Source organism: Kryptolebias marmoratus, linkage group LG11, assembly GCF_001649575.2.
Source record: "Kryptolebias marmoratus isolate JLee-2015 linkage group LG11, ASM164957v2, whole genome shotgun sequence".
Lineage (NCBI taxonomy): Eukaryota > Metazoa > Chordata > Actinopteri > Cyprinodontiformes > Rivulidae > Kryptolebias > Kryptolebias marmoratus.
Genome location: NC_051440.1, coordinates 20,309,649 through 20,322,017, shown reverse-complemented (window position 1 = coordinate 20,322,017; position 12,369 = coordinate 20,309,649). Strand labels below are relative to the sequence as shown.

The window sequence follows — 12,369 nt, the reverse complement described above, 5'->3', positions numbered from 1 at the left end:
AAAAAAAAAAAAAAAAAAAAAGCATCTACACTGAGGCTAAATTATCAGATGAGCTGCCAGGAATCACAATCACATTCCTTACAAACTGGTTTTACAGAACCTCAATAAAAACAACTTGTTATTTTGGAACTGACTTTAGACAAAGTCCTTGATCACTCATTTTCCTTCAAGAATAAAAAATAAAGAGCACTAAATGTGAGGTTGCATTTTAGCAGTTTTAAGAATCTGTTATGCCATTTAATCTCATACAATCTGATACCAGACATAAGATAAGATAGATCTTAATTGTCATGGTTGAACTTTGAGCACTAGAACAAAATCGGATTTAACAAAAAGAAACTTGTCAGTCTTCATACGTCAGTAACAGATTTTTTACAGCACAATTCTCACATATTTTGGTAAAGAAAATACTTTGTTTTGATCAAAATTTTGACACATACTCAAAATAAAACAGACATAAAGGCATTCAGAATATTAAAATCAAAGTCTAATGAGAACTTTTACTATAAGACACTTTATTGGAAGTTGTCTTTCTTGTTTCTATTAATTATTGTAAACATTCAGCCAGGATGTGTAACTTTCCTTATACTAACAGGTGTACAGTTTTCAGACTAATTTACTGTTAGCTATGGTTTTCTAAATGTGTTTAATGACTGAATATTACAACCCTAAAACTGATTTAATACGACAAATTGTATTAGTAAATGTTTGTTTAGAGAACTCGTTCATAACCGAAAGTGAAGCTTAGACTAGAGTAAAAACTAAAAATACTTTCGCTCTGATAATGTTTTTTTTTAAAATAAAGTTAGATAAAGAACTGCAAACCTAATAAACAATGTTTAAAAATTAGATTAAATCATTTAGGGAGTCAGCTGATACCAAACTATTAGCATTAGCTTAGCTTATTTTTTACACTTAAACGTTGAAGTTGTTGTAACGTCAGTAAATTTCTGGATGTTTTAAATCTTCCATCGGATCTGTCCTGAAATAGCTCTGCGAGGGTAGTTTTCAGAACTGTGGAAGTTTTGTTTTTGATTTGATTTGAGTTTAAAAAAAAACAAATTAAACGTGAAGTTTAATTTTAGACATTTTCCAGATTGATTTGGGTCATCAGCCACGCCATTTAAACCGCCCTGTATCGGAAAGTATAAACACATACCCAAGGGAACCCTAAACATTTCACTTGAAAAAAAGATTTGTTTTGTTTGGGACACAAGCCGAATTTGGGCTCTGCTGTCAGGTATTCCTAAGCCGTCAAGGTTGGGGTTTTATACGGTGTGACCTTTGAACGATTCGTGAAACAAAACACAATTAGTAGAATCCCGAATGAAGCCTCGGTCAATACGAAAAAAAAACTCCAACAGCCGGTGGAGCTAACGTGAAGTCACGGAAAAACTTGACCCAAAGTATTTCGATGCTGGTTCAGACAAGCAATTTTAACAACACACTAAATAAACACATCCTTACCTGCGTTTGGCACTTATTCAAATGTTTAACGTCGAAAAGAAAACTACATTTCCTGTGGCAACACAGTCGTCTGAATGTAGCTGCTAAGCTACACACTATGCTAACTAAAACATTGTCACGTGACCTGGAATTTCCCAGCTTCTGAGTTTGCGCAGTGCGAGCCTCGTATTTTTATCAGGATGGTCAGCGGAAAAAAGTCTCCCAGCGGCGGGAAAACAATAATATAAATCATTCAAAAATAGGAAATAAATAGAAAAGAAAGAAACAAGACAGAAACTAAAGAGGGGGCTCAGAAATTAAAACAACGGAACATCTTTACACGTTATGAACTTTCTCCACTAGGTGGCAGCATTTTAGCTGCATGAACCCGTTGAACTTCCGCTTTAAGCCACAAAATTCAGGGTCAGCAGTGGTATTAATAAAAAATAGTTTGCGCACAAAACTGGATTATTATTGAAAACATATATAATATACATTATAACGAGGCTAGGGTATTCACCACATGAGGCAAAGTTGTCTTTTTACAGTATGTTTTTGTTAGTGAATCCACGTTTTTTCTTTATTGTCACTGTCATAAAGTATGTTTCATTGGGAAGTTTTCATACTTTTTATGCAATTTCGAGAATCTACACAGAAAATCTGCAATGCAATTTATTATCATTGTTTGATACATTTTTCTGTTGTCGACTATAATGATATAAACACATATTTGAATATTATTATGACCCAAATTCCATGAAAGCATTTATTTGTGTGGCAAACAAAGCCATGTTTAATTAATTTACTTTCATAGAAAGCAGAGAAGCAAACCATATTCACATGTCAGAACCTAGAATGAAAAGATTTTTGTAACCTTGGCACATATTACACCCATGTGATTGAATTTATTCTCCTCCTGTAATAATAAATGTCCTAATCCGTTCTCTGACATAGCTGGATAACTAATATCAATTATGTGTCCGAAAGTATCGACCATAAATCTGTATATTTAAAACTAAAACTTGGACATTAAAAGATGGGATTGTGACGCACTGTTTCATACTGGGCATGTCTGATAAAAATATTATTGCGTTCCCTTGCTCCTGTTTTTGTGTGTTCCTTTATTGTTGTTTGCTATACACTATAAATTAATAACAAACTAGAAAAACTGTTCTGTGAAAAAAACTGTGTGCAAGCAGCAAGTTGTTGACTGAAGCTGCTGAAGAAGTTTAAGCCTTCATAAATGTAAACAGATAAAAGGTAAACCTCTAAAGATTTGAAGCCATAATGACCGCTGAAGTGTTGCTATAAAGTAACACCACAACCCAAACGGATCTCCGCAGGTTCCTGAGGTGACAGCTGGAAGAGCGATGTGTTCAATGACATATATTATACAGTATATAAGTCATTGGACGTCTCTTTGGGTCCACGGGCGTGGCTTCAGAGGGGCGGAACTCTGACCTTTGATTTGCTCTAAAGCTCCCCGGTTCGACCAAGATGCTCTGTAGAAGTGAGCCTCTTCGCTTCCAGCGCCCTCAGAGTGTCTTTCTCCATCTTTCCTTTCCAGCTGTGCAGCTGCGGTGGTCATGTCGAACTCGGACAGGGTTGTGTTAGCTCTTGGAGGAGCAGGGACGGTGGGCTCTGGGATCGTTAAGGCTCTGCTGGATAAAGGTGAGCTGATCTGGAGACGCAAAGGCACTATTCTCTGCAGTTTTATTCTCTGCCAGTGTTATTTATTTACTGAATACAGTGATTTATTTTGATTATAATTTGACATAAAGCTTTATTTAGGCACCATATTCAGTTTTACGCGTCTGTGCGTAAAAGGTGTGGATTTTACGCACAAGGACTTTTAGACGTTTTTCTGGTGTTCGGGGTTTGAATAAGCTACTTCATGAGCATTTTTTGTTTCTGAATTGTTGAAACAGTGTGTTTTAATTAATTCATGCCTCCTTGTGCTTTAAAGTGGTTCAACCCTCCGGTTTCATCCATGCAGGTGCGCGTTAATCACTGGTCTTCTAAGTACTCATTCATGAGTAACTTTTCAAACTGTACTGACATTGCAGCATTGGATGTCTAAAGTAAAAAGTTGCTTTTGCGCGTTTTTGGTTCCCAAATTAAATGATCAAAGTTTAAATGGGAATAAAGTGTTTTTCTGTGGAGACATTAAGGCAAGAGACAGTTCAAGTCCAGGAAAATCCGATGGAAGTGTCCAGTAGAATCCAGTGGAATCCAGTGGAATCCAGAGGAAGTAGAGGAGGAATTTCAGCAGATTTCTCTGCACAGAGCAGAACAGCTCACTTGGAGTCTTCATAATTTCTGTCGGAATAAAATCTGAAATTTGACAGTTTGAAAACATTTTTTTTTTCTGTTTGGTCAGATCATCTATTCACAGTGTTGCTTTTTTCTGTAACATTTTTATCTCAAGGTTCTGTTTAAAATAGCTGTTCTGGCACTTTGACTTAGAATCTGATGATATAATTGGAAGTCCAGACACAAAACATTAACAAAAAACACTCAATCACACCCTCATGTTACATAGATGAGTCACGGTTATTATGCTGATTAATTTTTGTTATTCAGTCAAAAAGGTTCATTTCATGTTTTTTCCATTCATAAAATCTATATATATTCTGTATGTGGGTTAATTAAGAATGTCTTTGGTGTTTGTCTGAAGGTTTTAAAGTTGCGGTGATCTCCAGGGACAGCAGCCGACTCGACAAACTCCGGTCGTTCGTCTCTCCCAACACAAAGGATAACCTCACCACTGTCGTGGGCAACGTGGGTGAGTTGGGCGACACACCCTGATGGCTGTTTGCTGCATTCACAACTTTTAAATCATGATTACAAATTTCTGCTGAACAACTGCCTAAAGATGGTTCAACTCCGCTTTTAATAAAGATTCAAATGGTGCGTCGAGGATATTTGCATTCAGATTTCTGGAGAAACTTTAAGAATAAACAGAACTGAAGCATGGCAGCAGGGAAGAGATCCTGGAGGTTCCTTGTTGCTGTGATTTTTATAGCTCTATCGAATATTTTTTCCCATCTAGCACGCCCTTTTAGGAGACTAGAGTCCCAAGTTTATTTATTTTAAGAACATCAATTAGCCTGCTTACACAAACCAACAAAATCCTACAACAAACATTCAAATGAGCTTTTATATAAACGTGTAGAGGAGTTTGAGTTTTTGTTGTCTGAGTCATCTTGTTGACAGAGGTAAGTTGGAGAAGAACAGACAGAGAGTAAGATGTGAGAGCAAGTGTATGGGGTCCCAGGGCCACTTTTAAGGGCCATATGGTCCCTGTTTAACCAGAGAGAGAGAGAGCTGTCTCTGCATTCTTAGCACTAAGTCGAGCTCAATCCTGGTGTGGGTTGGACTCCACCAGGTCTGTACCTTGTCTCCGATCCTGTTTGTGGTGTTCATGGAATGATCCATCTGGGTCTGGGACGAGTCTCTCCCTCAAGCGGAGGAGTTCAAGTATCTGGGAGTCTTGTTGATGGTAGGATGGAGCAGGAGATGGATCGATGCATCAGGACCTCGTCAGCAGTAATGAGGGTGTTGCTTCGGTCAGTCATGGTGAAAAATCGGAGTCAAAAGGCAAAACTCTTAATTTACTGGTCCGTTTATGTTCTAACCCTCACCTGTGGTCATAATTGAAAGACCCTCCTCCGTGGGGTGGCCGGGCTCAGCCTTACAGATAAGGTGAGGAGCTTCATCCTTCGAGGGGGTTTGGAGTAGAGCTGCTGCTCCTCCTCAAATAGAGTCAGCTGAGGTGGGTCGGCCATCTGAGATGGCTCTTGGGTGCCTCCCTCTGGAGGTTTTCTGGGCACGTCTCATTGGGAGGAAACCCCGAGGCAGACCCAGAACTGTCTGGAGGGACCATATATCCTCTCTGGCCTGAGAGCACGGCGCCTTGGGATCCGAGGGGGATCTGGAGCAAGTCTCTGGGGACAAGGAGGTCTGGGTTTCCCTCCTATATGAATTATTTATTCATTTAAAATAACATGCTGCTAAAATAAAGGGGCAAATATATCATTCACAGTGACTTACTGACTTATTTTTTCCTTTACTGACTTTATTTACTTTACTCGACTATTGATGACTTCATTGGTAAAAGTTGAAGCCGGAGATGTCTTGAAGCCACCCTTCAGTGGCCGTCGGGGATGTTTCTTTTTCAGGTACTTCAACACCGACTTCACCGAAGACGCCTTGTGACGTTTTTCATTTTTCATCTTCAGTTTTGTCTGAAATAAAAGCAGCATTATTCTTTGTTCCAGGGTCAGAGGAAGGAGCAGAGAAGGTGAAGCAGGCCCTGCTGAAGGAAGTGGGGAAGGTGACGGATATCGTTTCCTCTCTGGGCTTCAGCTGGTGGCAGGGAGGACCCCCACACACCCAGAGCCTCAAAGACCTGCACTGGGTTAGCTCAGAGGGACACGAGATTAAACTCTGATGTTTCATCACTTTTAGGGATTATTTCAGTTCTGGAACGTATAAGAAAACATTCCTGCATCTGAATATTTTAATGTTTCTTCCCTGTCAACTCTCCAGGTCATTGAAACATTACTTTTCAGCACGTTTGTGTCCTGGAAGGCTTTCTTCCCTTTGGTGAGGGACAACAAGGATTACACCTACACCTTCATTACAGGTGAAGCTTTCAGTCTTTGTCTCAGACATGAAGTCAACACCTGCTCGCCTCCTAAATGAGCCGATAAAAGATTTTGTTTTTATAAAGGCAGACTTTTATTTTTTCTCCTGTGAACTTGACTGCAGTTAGACACAAACCAGACAAAAAGAGGTTTTGTTTAAACAAACTGACACGATCTTTGCGTTTTCCAAACCTCAAAATAACAATAAACCAACAAGAGAAACAACATTTTCTGCAAAAGTTCAGTTTGAACGCTAAGAGCTGAATGGATTAGCTAAAACCTGCTGAAGAAGCTGAAACTGACCTGTTAAAAGCTAAAAGAAGCAAAAGCTGTAAGGTAAAAATATTAAATTATTATCTAGAAGCTAAAAATGACAAAATTCTAGCAATCAGCTAAAAGTAACAATAAGATAACCAACACAAGCAAATGGGTAGCTAAACGCTAATGTAGCAACAGGGTAGCTAAAAGTAACAAAAAATAGCTAAAAATAGCAAAACAGTAGCTGGAAGCTATTGGTAGCAAATGTTAGCTGTAAGCTAAAAGTTCCAAAACAGCAGCTAGAAGCCAAAAGTAGCAAAATGCTAGTTATAAGCCAAAAGTGGTAAAAGGATAACCAACACTAGCAAATGAATAGCTAAGAGCTAAAGTAGCATAAGGGTAGCTAAAATGATCAAGCTAGAAGCTAAAAGTAAAGTCATTAAAGCTAAAAGTAACTTTAAAAGACCAAAACAGAGCAGATTTAAAAGAGAACAATGTTTTTGAAGGAATACAAGAGATCTTAATGTACTTTTATGGAGAAAATATCTGTAAACAAAGTTAACTATGTTAAAAAGTATAATAGTTACAAGAACCAAAAGTCGCAGAATCAATCTCCTGAATGAGCTGAACAGCTAAAAAATTCACTTTAGAAAAACAAAAATCCACCTTTGAACAGAGAAATGTTCCTGTTGCTCACAGCTCGTCCTCTCAGTGGTGGAAACATATTTCTCGTGTGCTCCCTGGGAGGTTTTTTTTTACGTTGTGTGTTTTGCTTCGTTCCTCAGGAGGAGCTGGAGAGAAGCTGCTGATGCCCGGGACCGGCTTCCTGACGGTGGGAGCTGCCAGCACTCTGGCTTTCTGCCAGGTCCTCCGAGAGGAATACCCCGAGGTGCCCTGCAAACTCAACCAGGTGAGGGTTTACTGACACAGACCAGAGTCTCGGACAGCTGGATGCGACTTTATCAGCCCAGCGGTGTCCAAACTTTGGAGCCTCTGATCCACAAAATCCCACTTTCATTGTACAAATCATGACAACCTTAATCATGATACTAGTTTTATTAATTATAATTGTTGCATCTATTCTTTACAGTAATTATGATGAAGCTATGCCATTAGCAGTCTTTTTATATTTAATTTTATTTCTAAAGACCATCTGGGGACCCTCATTTCACATTTCATGACCCACAATGGGGTCCAACTTTGGGAGCCGCTGGATTAAACTACTTTAATGACCAATGTTTGTTCTGCTTTTAACAGTTTTAATCTTTAATTCTTTCCAGGTAAAGATCAACACAGGCGTGGCGACTCCGGAGCGTATGGCGCCCGGCTACCTGAACCACCTGGACCTGGGTGAGGCCGTCGCCACCCTCCTGGAGAGACGAAACACCACCCACACTGTCTTCACCGTGAACTGCCCCGCAGACCTGAAGACTGCGCTGCTGGAGGGAAACTTTTAAACCCCGACCCCCCTCTGTAACAACCTGAGCTTATAGTCACAGGAATCCGACTTCTTCTTCTCTCTTCAGACACACATTTTAAACATCTTTGGTTAATTTAACCCCAACTCTGAACCGTATCTACGCTGTGTGTTGTATCCCGATCTCAGCAAGCATTTTATCTGCATGTTCTGTTGTTAGCGATGTAAAAAGAAATGTGCACAACTTGTTCTGTAATACCTTCTTTTTCTGTTGTGGAGTAAAAATCCATAACGAATATTCACTCCGACGGTTTGTCCTCTCATCCAGCAAAGTGTTTGGATAAGTTCAGAATAAACAGAGGTGGAGTAGATTTAGGGGAAATATGTCGAGATGTAAGGATTTTTTTCTTTTATCCCACAGTTTCAACATGTTTCTACAAAAGTAGAATTAAAGAAATCTCGTAGACTTTTTACCTTATTAGAAGAACAGAGTAATCTGTTGATTGTAACTGCAAACAAATGCAACAATGTACAATAAAATGTATTGAGAATATATATATATATATATATATATATATGTGTGTGTGTATCTTTTCCTTACTCTAAAACCTTAAACAGCAGAGGTGTCCAAAGTGCAGCCAGTGGGCCATGGAGGTCGAGAGGTTGGTGCAAAGGGACACTTTCTGCAAATTTTAGGGTGAAATTTTTAGGTTTACCATGAAATTAGATGAATACACCTCCTCTTAATGTGCAATATTAAGTAGAATATAAGTTTATTTTTGGTTTTAGTTAACCACATTTACTATTTTTCTTAAAAATGACCACAAACATTTACTGACTTTTACCATCAAGCTGACTTTTAGACAACCAGTCAGAAAACCTGATGAAACATAGTAAATGTTTTCGTTGATTTAATCATCGATAGAAGGAAAATGGACTTCGTTAAGAGAATATGGAGTGGTCATAATTTGATCATCTTTAGGAATGTTCCTTCAGGCTTTCTGTGAATCAGTTTTAATGACTGTCAGCTACACCTTCGACCTTTTTTAGGACATCCACGGTCGCGTCCGCCCAGAAAACTTAAAAAAAGAACAACTGCAGGTTAATAAATTTTTCTCTTCAGGGTTCTACCTTCAGGCCACATGACCCCTTTTTAGTGTCTGTTTTCAAAGAAATGGCTCATATTAAGTTTTTGTACCTGAGAATAGACTGAAACGTATCTTCCAGGTATAAGAAAACAAAAACAATAAACCCAACATATCAAAGGAGTTAAATGCTTTTCTTTTTTTAAATCTACAACAGTTTTCTACCAGAATTATTACACATTTGTCTTTTCTCTAAAATACTGTGTGTTTATGTTGCTGTTGACAGTTTAAAAAAAGAAATTAAAAAACACAAAACACATTTTTCAACTAAAATAGATCTAATTTTTGTGGCCCGGGCCGGGAGTACTTTTATCTTGACGGTTTAGGCCTGCGTGTCAAATAGTTTGGACATGGCTGTCCTAAAGACAGAAGGACATAAATGAGTAAAACCTCAGTCATCTGAAACCTTTTAAATGACAGATTTAATATTTTAGAAATTGATTTATTCAGTTTCAGCTTCACTTAAAACAACTTCACAGTTTGAACTGGAAGCATTCAGGTTCTGTGAAAATGGGTTTTCAAGAAAGAGATTAAAAGTAAAATTTAAATCAAACATATTTAACTAAAGTCTCTAAACTTTTAAGGCCATCAAACATTTGCAGAAGTTCATATAAAATGAACCACTGCATATAAAATGTCCGAAAATATAAAATATTGTCAAAGTGTGAAAAAAACAACATTACTCATGCTTTTACATTTTATATCCAAACAAAATAAGTGAGAAACTTAATTATCCGATCTTTGAACCAATCTAAAAGCATTTTTAGCCTCTGTGTAGAGCTTTAATTAGAAGCAAAATAAAACTTTAAATGTTGTGTTTAAACACAAATATTTAACACTTATCACTTCATTTTTCTATAAATGGTTCAATAGGATTCTGCAGCACAATAACATAATTTATGCAAACAGTAAACTGAATAGTTTGGAATAAAACATTCAGATTAGCATCACTTATGCCCCCCGTGCACCCCTTTACATGCATTATTTGGGGCAGCTTGTAACCAGCAGTTTACAGTATCAGAGAGGAAAATTACATTTTCTGGACTTTCTATAAAATGTAATTAAAGGGGATTAAGCTACAATGATTTCTGGTAAAGGCAGAGGCAGAAATGAAGGGTTTTAGTTGTCTTTTGAGGGCGATTGGGGGGTCTTCAGTCTGTTTATGTTTTGGCTGACAGCTCAATCAGGCCACATTATTATTAAACCTCGGAGCAGAACTCAGTGAACCCCGCTTCCTCTTCCTCTCATCCAGCTTCATCTCTTTCTCCATCCCCACAAAAGGCCGAAAACGGTTAAATAATCCAGGCAAACAGCCACGTTTCCCCATGTCTCATTCTAATAGGGACAGAAAACTGCCTTTTATTTTTTTATGGGGGGGTGAGGGGGAAAATGAGGGGCCACAGTCCTCCAAACAATGTTCAGCAGACTGGGAATCGAGCAGAGAGAAAATGTGAAAGAAAAGGTTAAATGAAATGGGAGGAAATTGGGGGGGGACTTTGATGTCTGAGCAGGAGAGCATGAAAAATCTCCAGACGTCACAGAGCCCCTGGCTACAGTACCTCAAATATGACAGGAATATTTTAACTAATTTCTACTACTTATTATCACAAAAGTATCCTAAGATATCTACAATACATCCCAATCGAAGAAAAAAACTAACTTTAAGCGTTTTTTAATATTTAAATGCTTCACAAAGTTGTATATGAGGTAAAACTAAACCCAGAAAACACGATTCTGGAAAAATCATTTTCTTTCTCACATATAATTAACCAAAACGTAATCTGTTTTTCTCCGTTTCACGTGAGACAAATTCATCCACTGTTGGGTCAGATCTTTATCCAGCGGGTTTGTTATGGGGGAATTTGTCATTCTAAACTAAGATACACTCTGTAAATGTTTAGCTGAAGAATATAAACGCCTGAAGTCTTTGTTTCAGAGAGTGTGTGAGAACCACCAACCTCTGATGTTGGATCTTATGGGTTTGGGCTTTTTGGTGGCTTAGTTGGCAAAGTTAGATGGTGATGGATGAATTTTTTGTGCTATTGATGCATAAACATGTTGTTGTAGACCTCAGGATCGGTTTTTGGCTGAATCACAGCCACACTGGGACAGCAGATTCTCCTAAATCTCTGACTTTACTCTCACTGTAGGTAAGGACACACACAGACATGAATTTGATAAAGTGAAAATTTAAAAAGGAAGAGACATTGATTGATGCTGCAAAAAGTACTCTGCGTGGGTGTCAAGTTTCTCCTCTGCTTCTGATTAAAAACTGGAGCGTCTGAGACCGAAGGGATTAAGAAACGAGCCACGATCTTGGCAGTCTGCGCCCGTGCCTGTCGTGAGATCTCAGCAAAACGCAGCTGAAGTTTTTCAGTTACCACAGGTCGACTCATCGGGCGACCCCACAGGAAGGAGGTTTATCTGGAGCAGGAGGGTCTGCTTCAGTCCAGAACGGGGTGCAGTCTGCCCAGTCTTCAGACTGTCTCTGAGAGACACAACAGTGGGAAACACCGAATAAACAAATAAAGCCCATAAACACTGCGTCTGTCGCTGTGGAAAAGGCTGATATAATCCCAGACAACGAAGCGGTTTGCATCATATTACTGGACACTGAGGTCAAAGAGTCTGAGTCATTCATTCGTCTCCACCAGGGCGTGTCCCACCAAACCAACGGGACACAGACACCCTGAACACATCTGTACCGGCAGGTTTTAGATTCAGGACCTTCAGTGTCTTTCACACGAGTAAGAGTACCAAGTTCAGATTCTTTTAACTTAACAGTAAACCAAACTGACTGTGCATCGACTGCTAAGAAAATAAAGACATGACCTGTCAGGACACCGGGACAGGAAACCTCTGGGGTTGTCCTGCGGTTTCAGGCCCTGAGATGCAGAGAGGAGACACTTGGACTGAGACGTCCATGGTATGATCCTCTCAACGATCTAAAACTGGGGGAGAAATTTCACGTTGAGGCTACGAAAGGAGAAAATTCATAGAGGAAGAGAAAGCTGGAAGGAGGATGGAGGACATGCTGGGCGACGCAGGGGATTCTGGGGGGTTTTGACTGATTTAGAGCGACGTGTTGTTTGTTGTTTTCCTTCAAGTTCACAGACTTCTGCTGCTGTTCGGCCACGTGTCCGTCACAGCCTACTGCAGCATCCCCACATGAGACGATATAACAAGTGACTGAAACTTAAAAACATGTCACATCACCTCGTTTTCCACTGAGCGATCAGCAGTTTTAACTCGTCTCTGTGAAAGCCCGAGAAACGATTCTCTACGTCATGATTATGACCCTTAAAGGCATTACAGCTGTCAAAATAAGAGATTCTTCAATGGCTTTGATTTGAATTTTTATGCTTCTAACAATTTCTACATCATGAAATCATTGTTTGGGGGTTATTTTATCTTAAACTCATTAGGATCCTCATAAAAAAATTGCAGTAGAAAG

At 39.0% G+C, this 12,369-nt stretch overlaps 2 protein-coding genes across 4 annotated transcripts in view; one reads left to right on the top strand and one right to left on the bottom strand.

Annotated features, from left to right (window-relative positions):
• spata2l (spermatogenesis associated 2-like) overlaps positions 1-1,619 on the bottom strand; it is a 19,234-nt gene extending 17,615 nt beyond the window's left edge. The window contains exon 1 of one of the 3 annotated variants that reach the window (XM_017418867.3): positions 1,468-1,619. The gene's annotated coding sequence lies outside the window, so the exon portion shown is untranslated. The remainder of the gene's footprint in view (positions 1-1,467) is intronic. The other 2 variants (XM_037978390.1, XM_037978391.1) reach the window with 2 other exon arrangements.
• A 1,307-nt stretch (positions 1,620-2,926) lies between these two features.
• Positions 2,927-8,325, top strand: si:dkey-238o13.4 (uncharacterized protein LOC560780 homolog). The gene is made up of 6 exons (XM_017418932.3): positions 2,927-3,117; positions 4,124-4,231; positions 5,727-5,866; positions 5,998-6,094; positions 7,139-7,263; positions 7,634-8,325. The coding sequence occupies exons 1-6, from the start codon at positions 3,033-3,035 to the stop codon at positions 7,808-7,810; spliced, it is 732 nt and encodes a 243-aa protein (XP_017274421.1). The 5' UTR covers positions 2,927-3,032; the 3' UTR covers positions 7,811-8,325.
• The last annotated feature ends 4,044 nt before the right edge of the window (positions 8,326-12,369 follow it).

Bases quoted from the DNA above. Each gene is read 5' to 3' on its own strand.
- si:dkey-238o13.4 (XM_017418932.3), top strand. From the start codon at position 3,033: ATGTCGAACTCGGACAGGGTTGTGTTAGCTCTTGGAGGAGCAGGGACG. The intron at 3,118-4,123 runs GTGAGCTGATCT...GTTTGTCTGAAG, and splicing joins TAAGGCTCTGCTGGATAAAG to GTTTTAAAGTTGCGGTGATC. The intron at 4,232-5,726 runs GTGAGTTGGGCG...TCTTTGTTCCAG, and splicing joins CACTGTCGTGGGCAACGTGG to GGTCAGAGGAAGGAGCAGAG.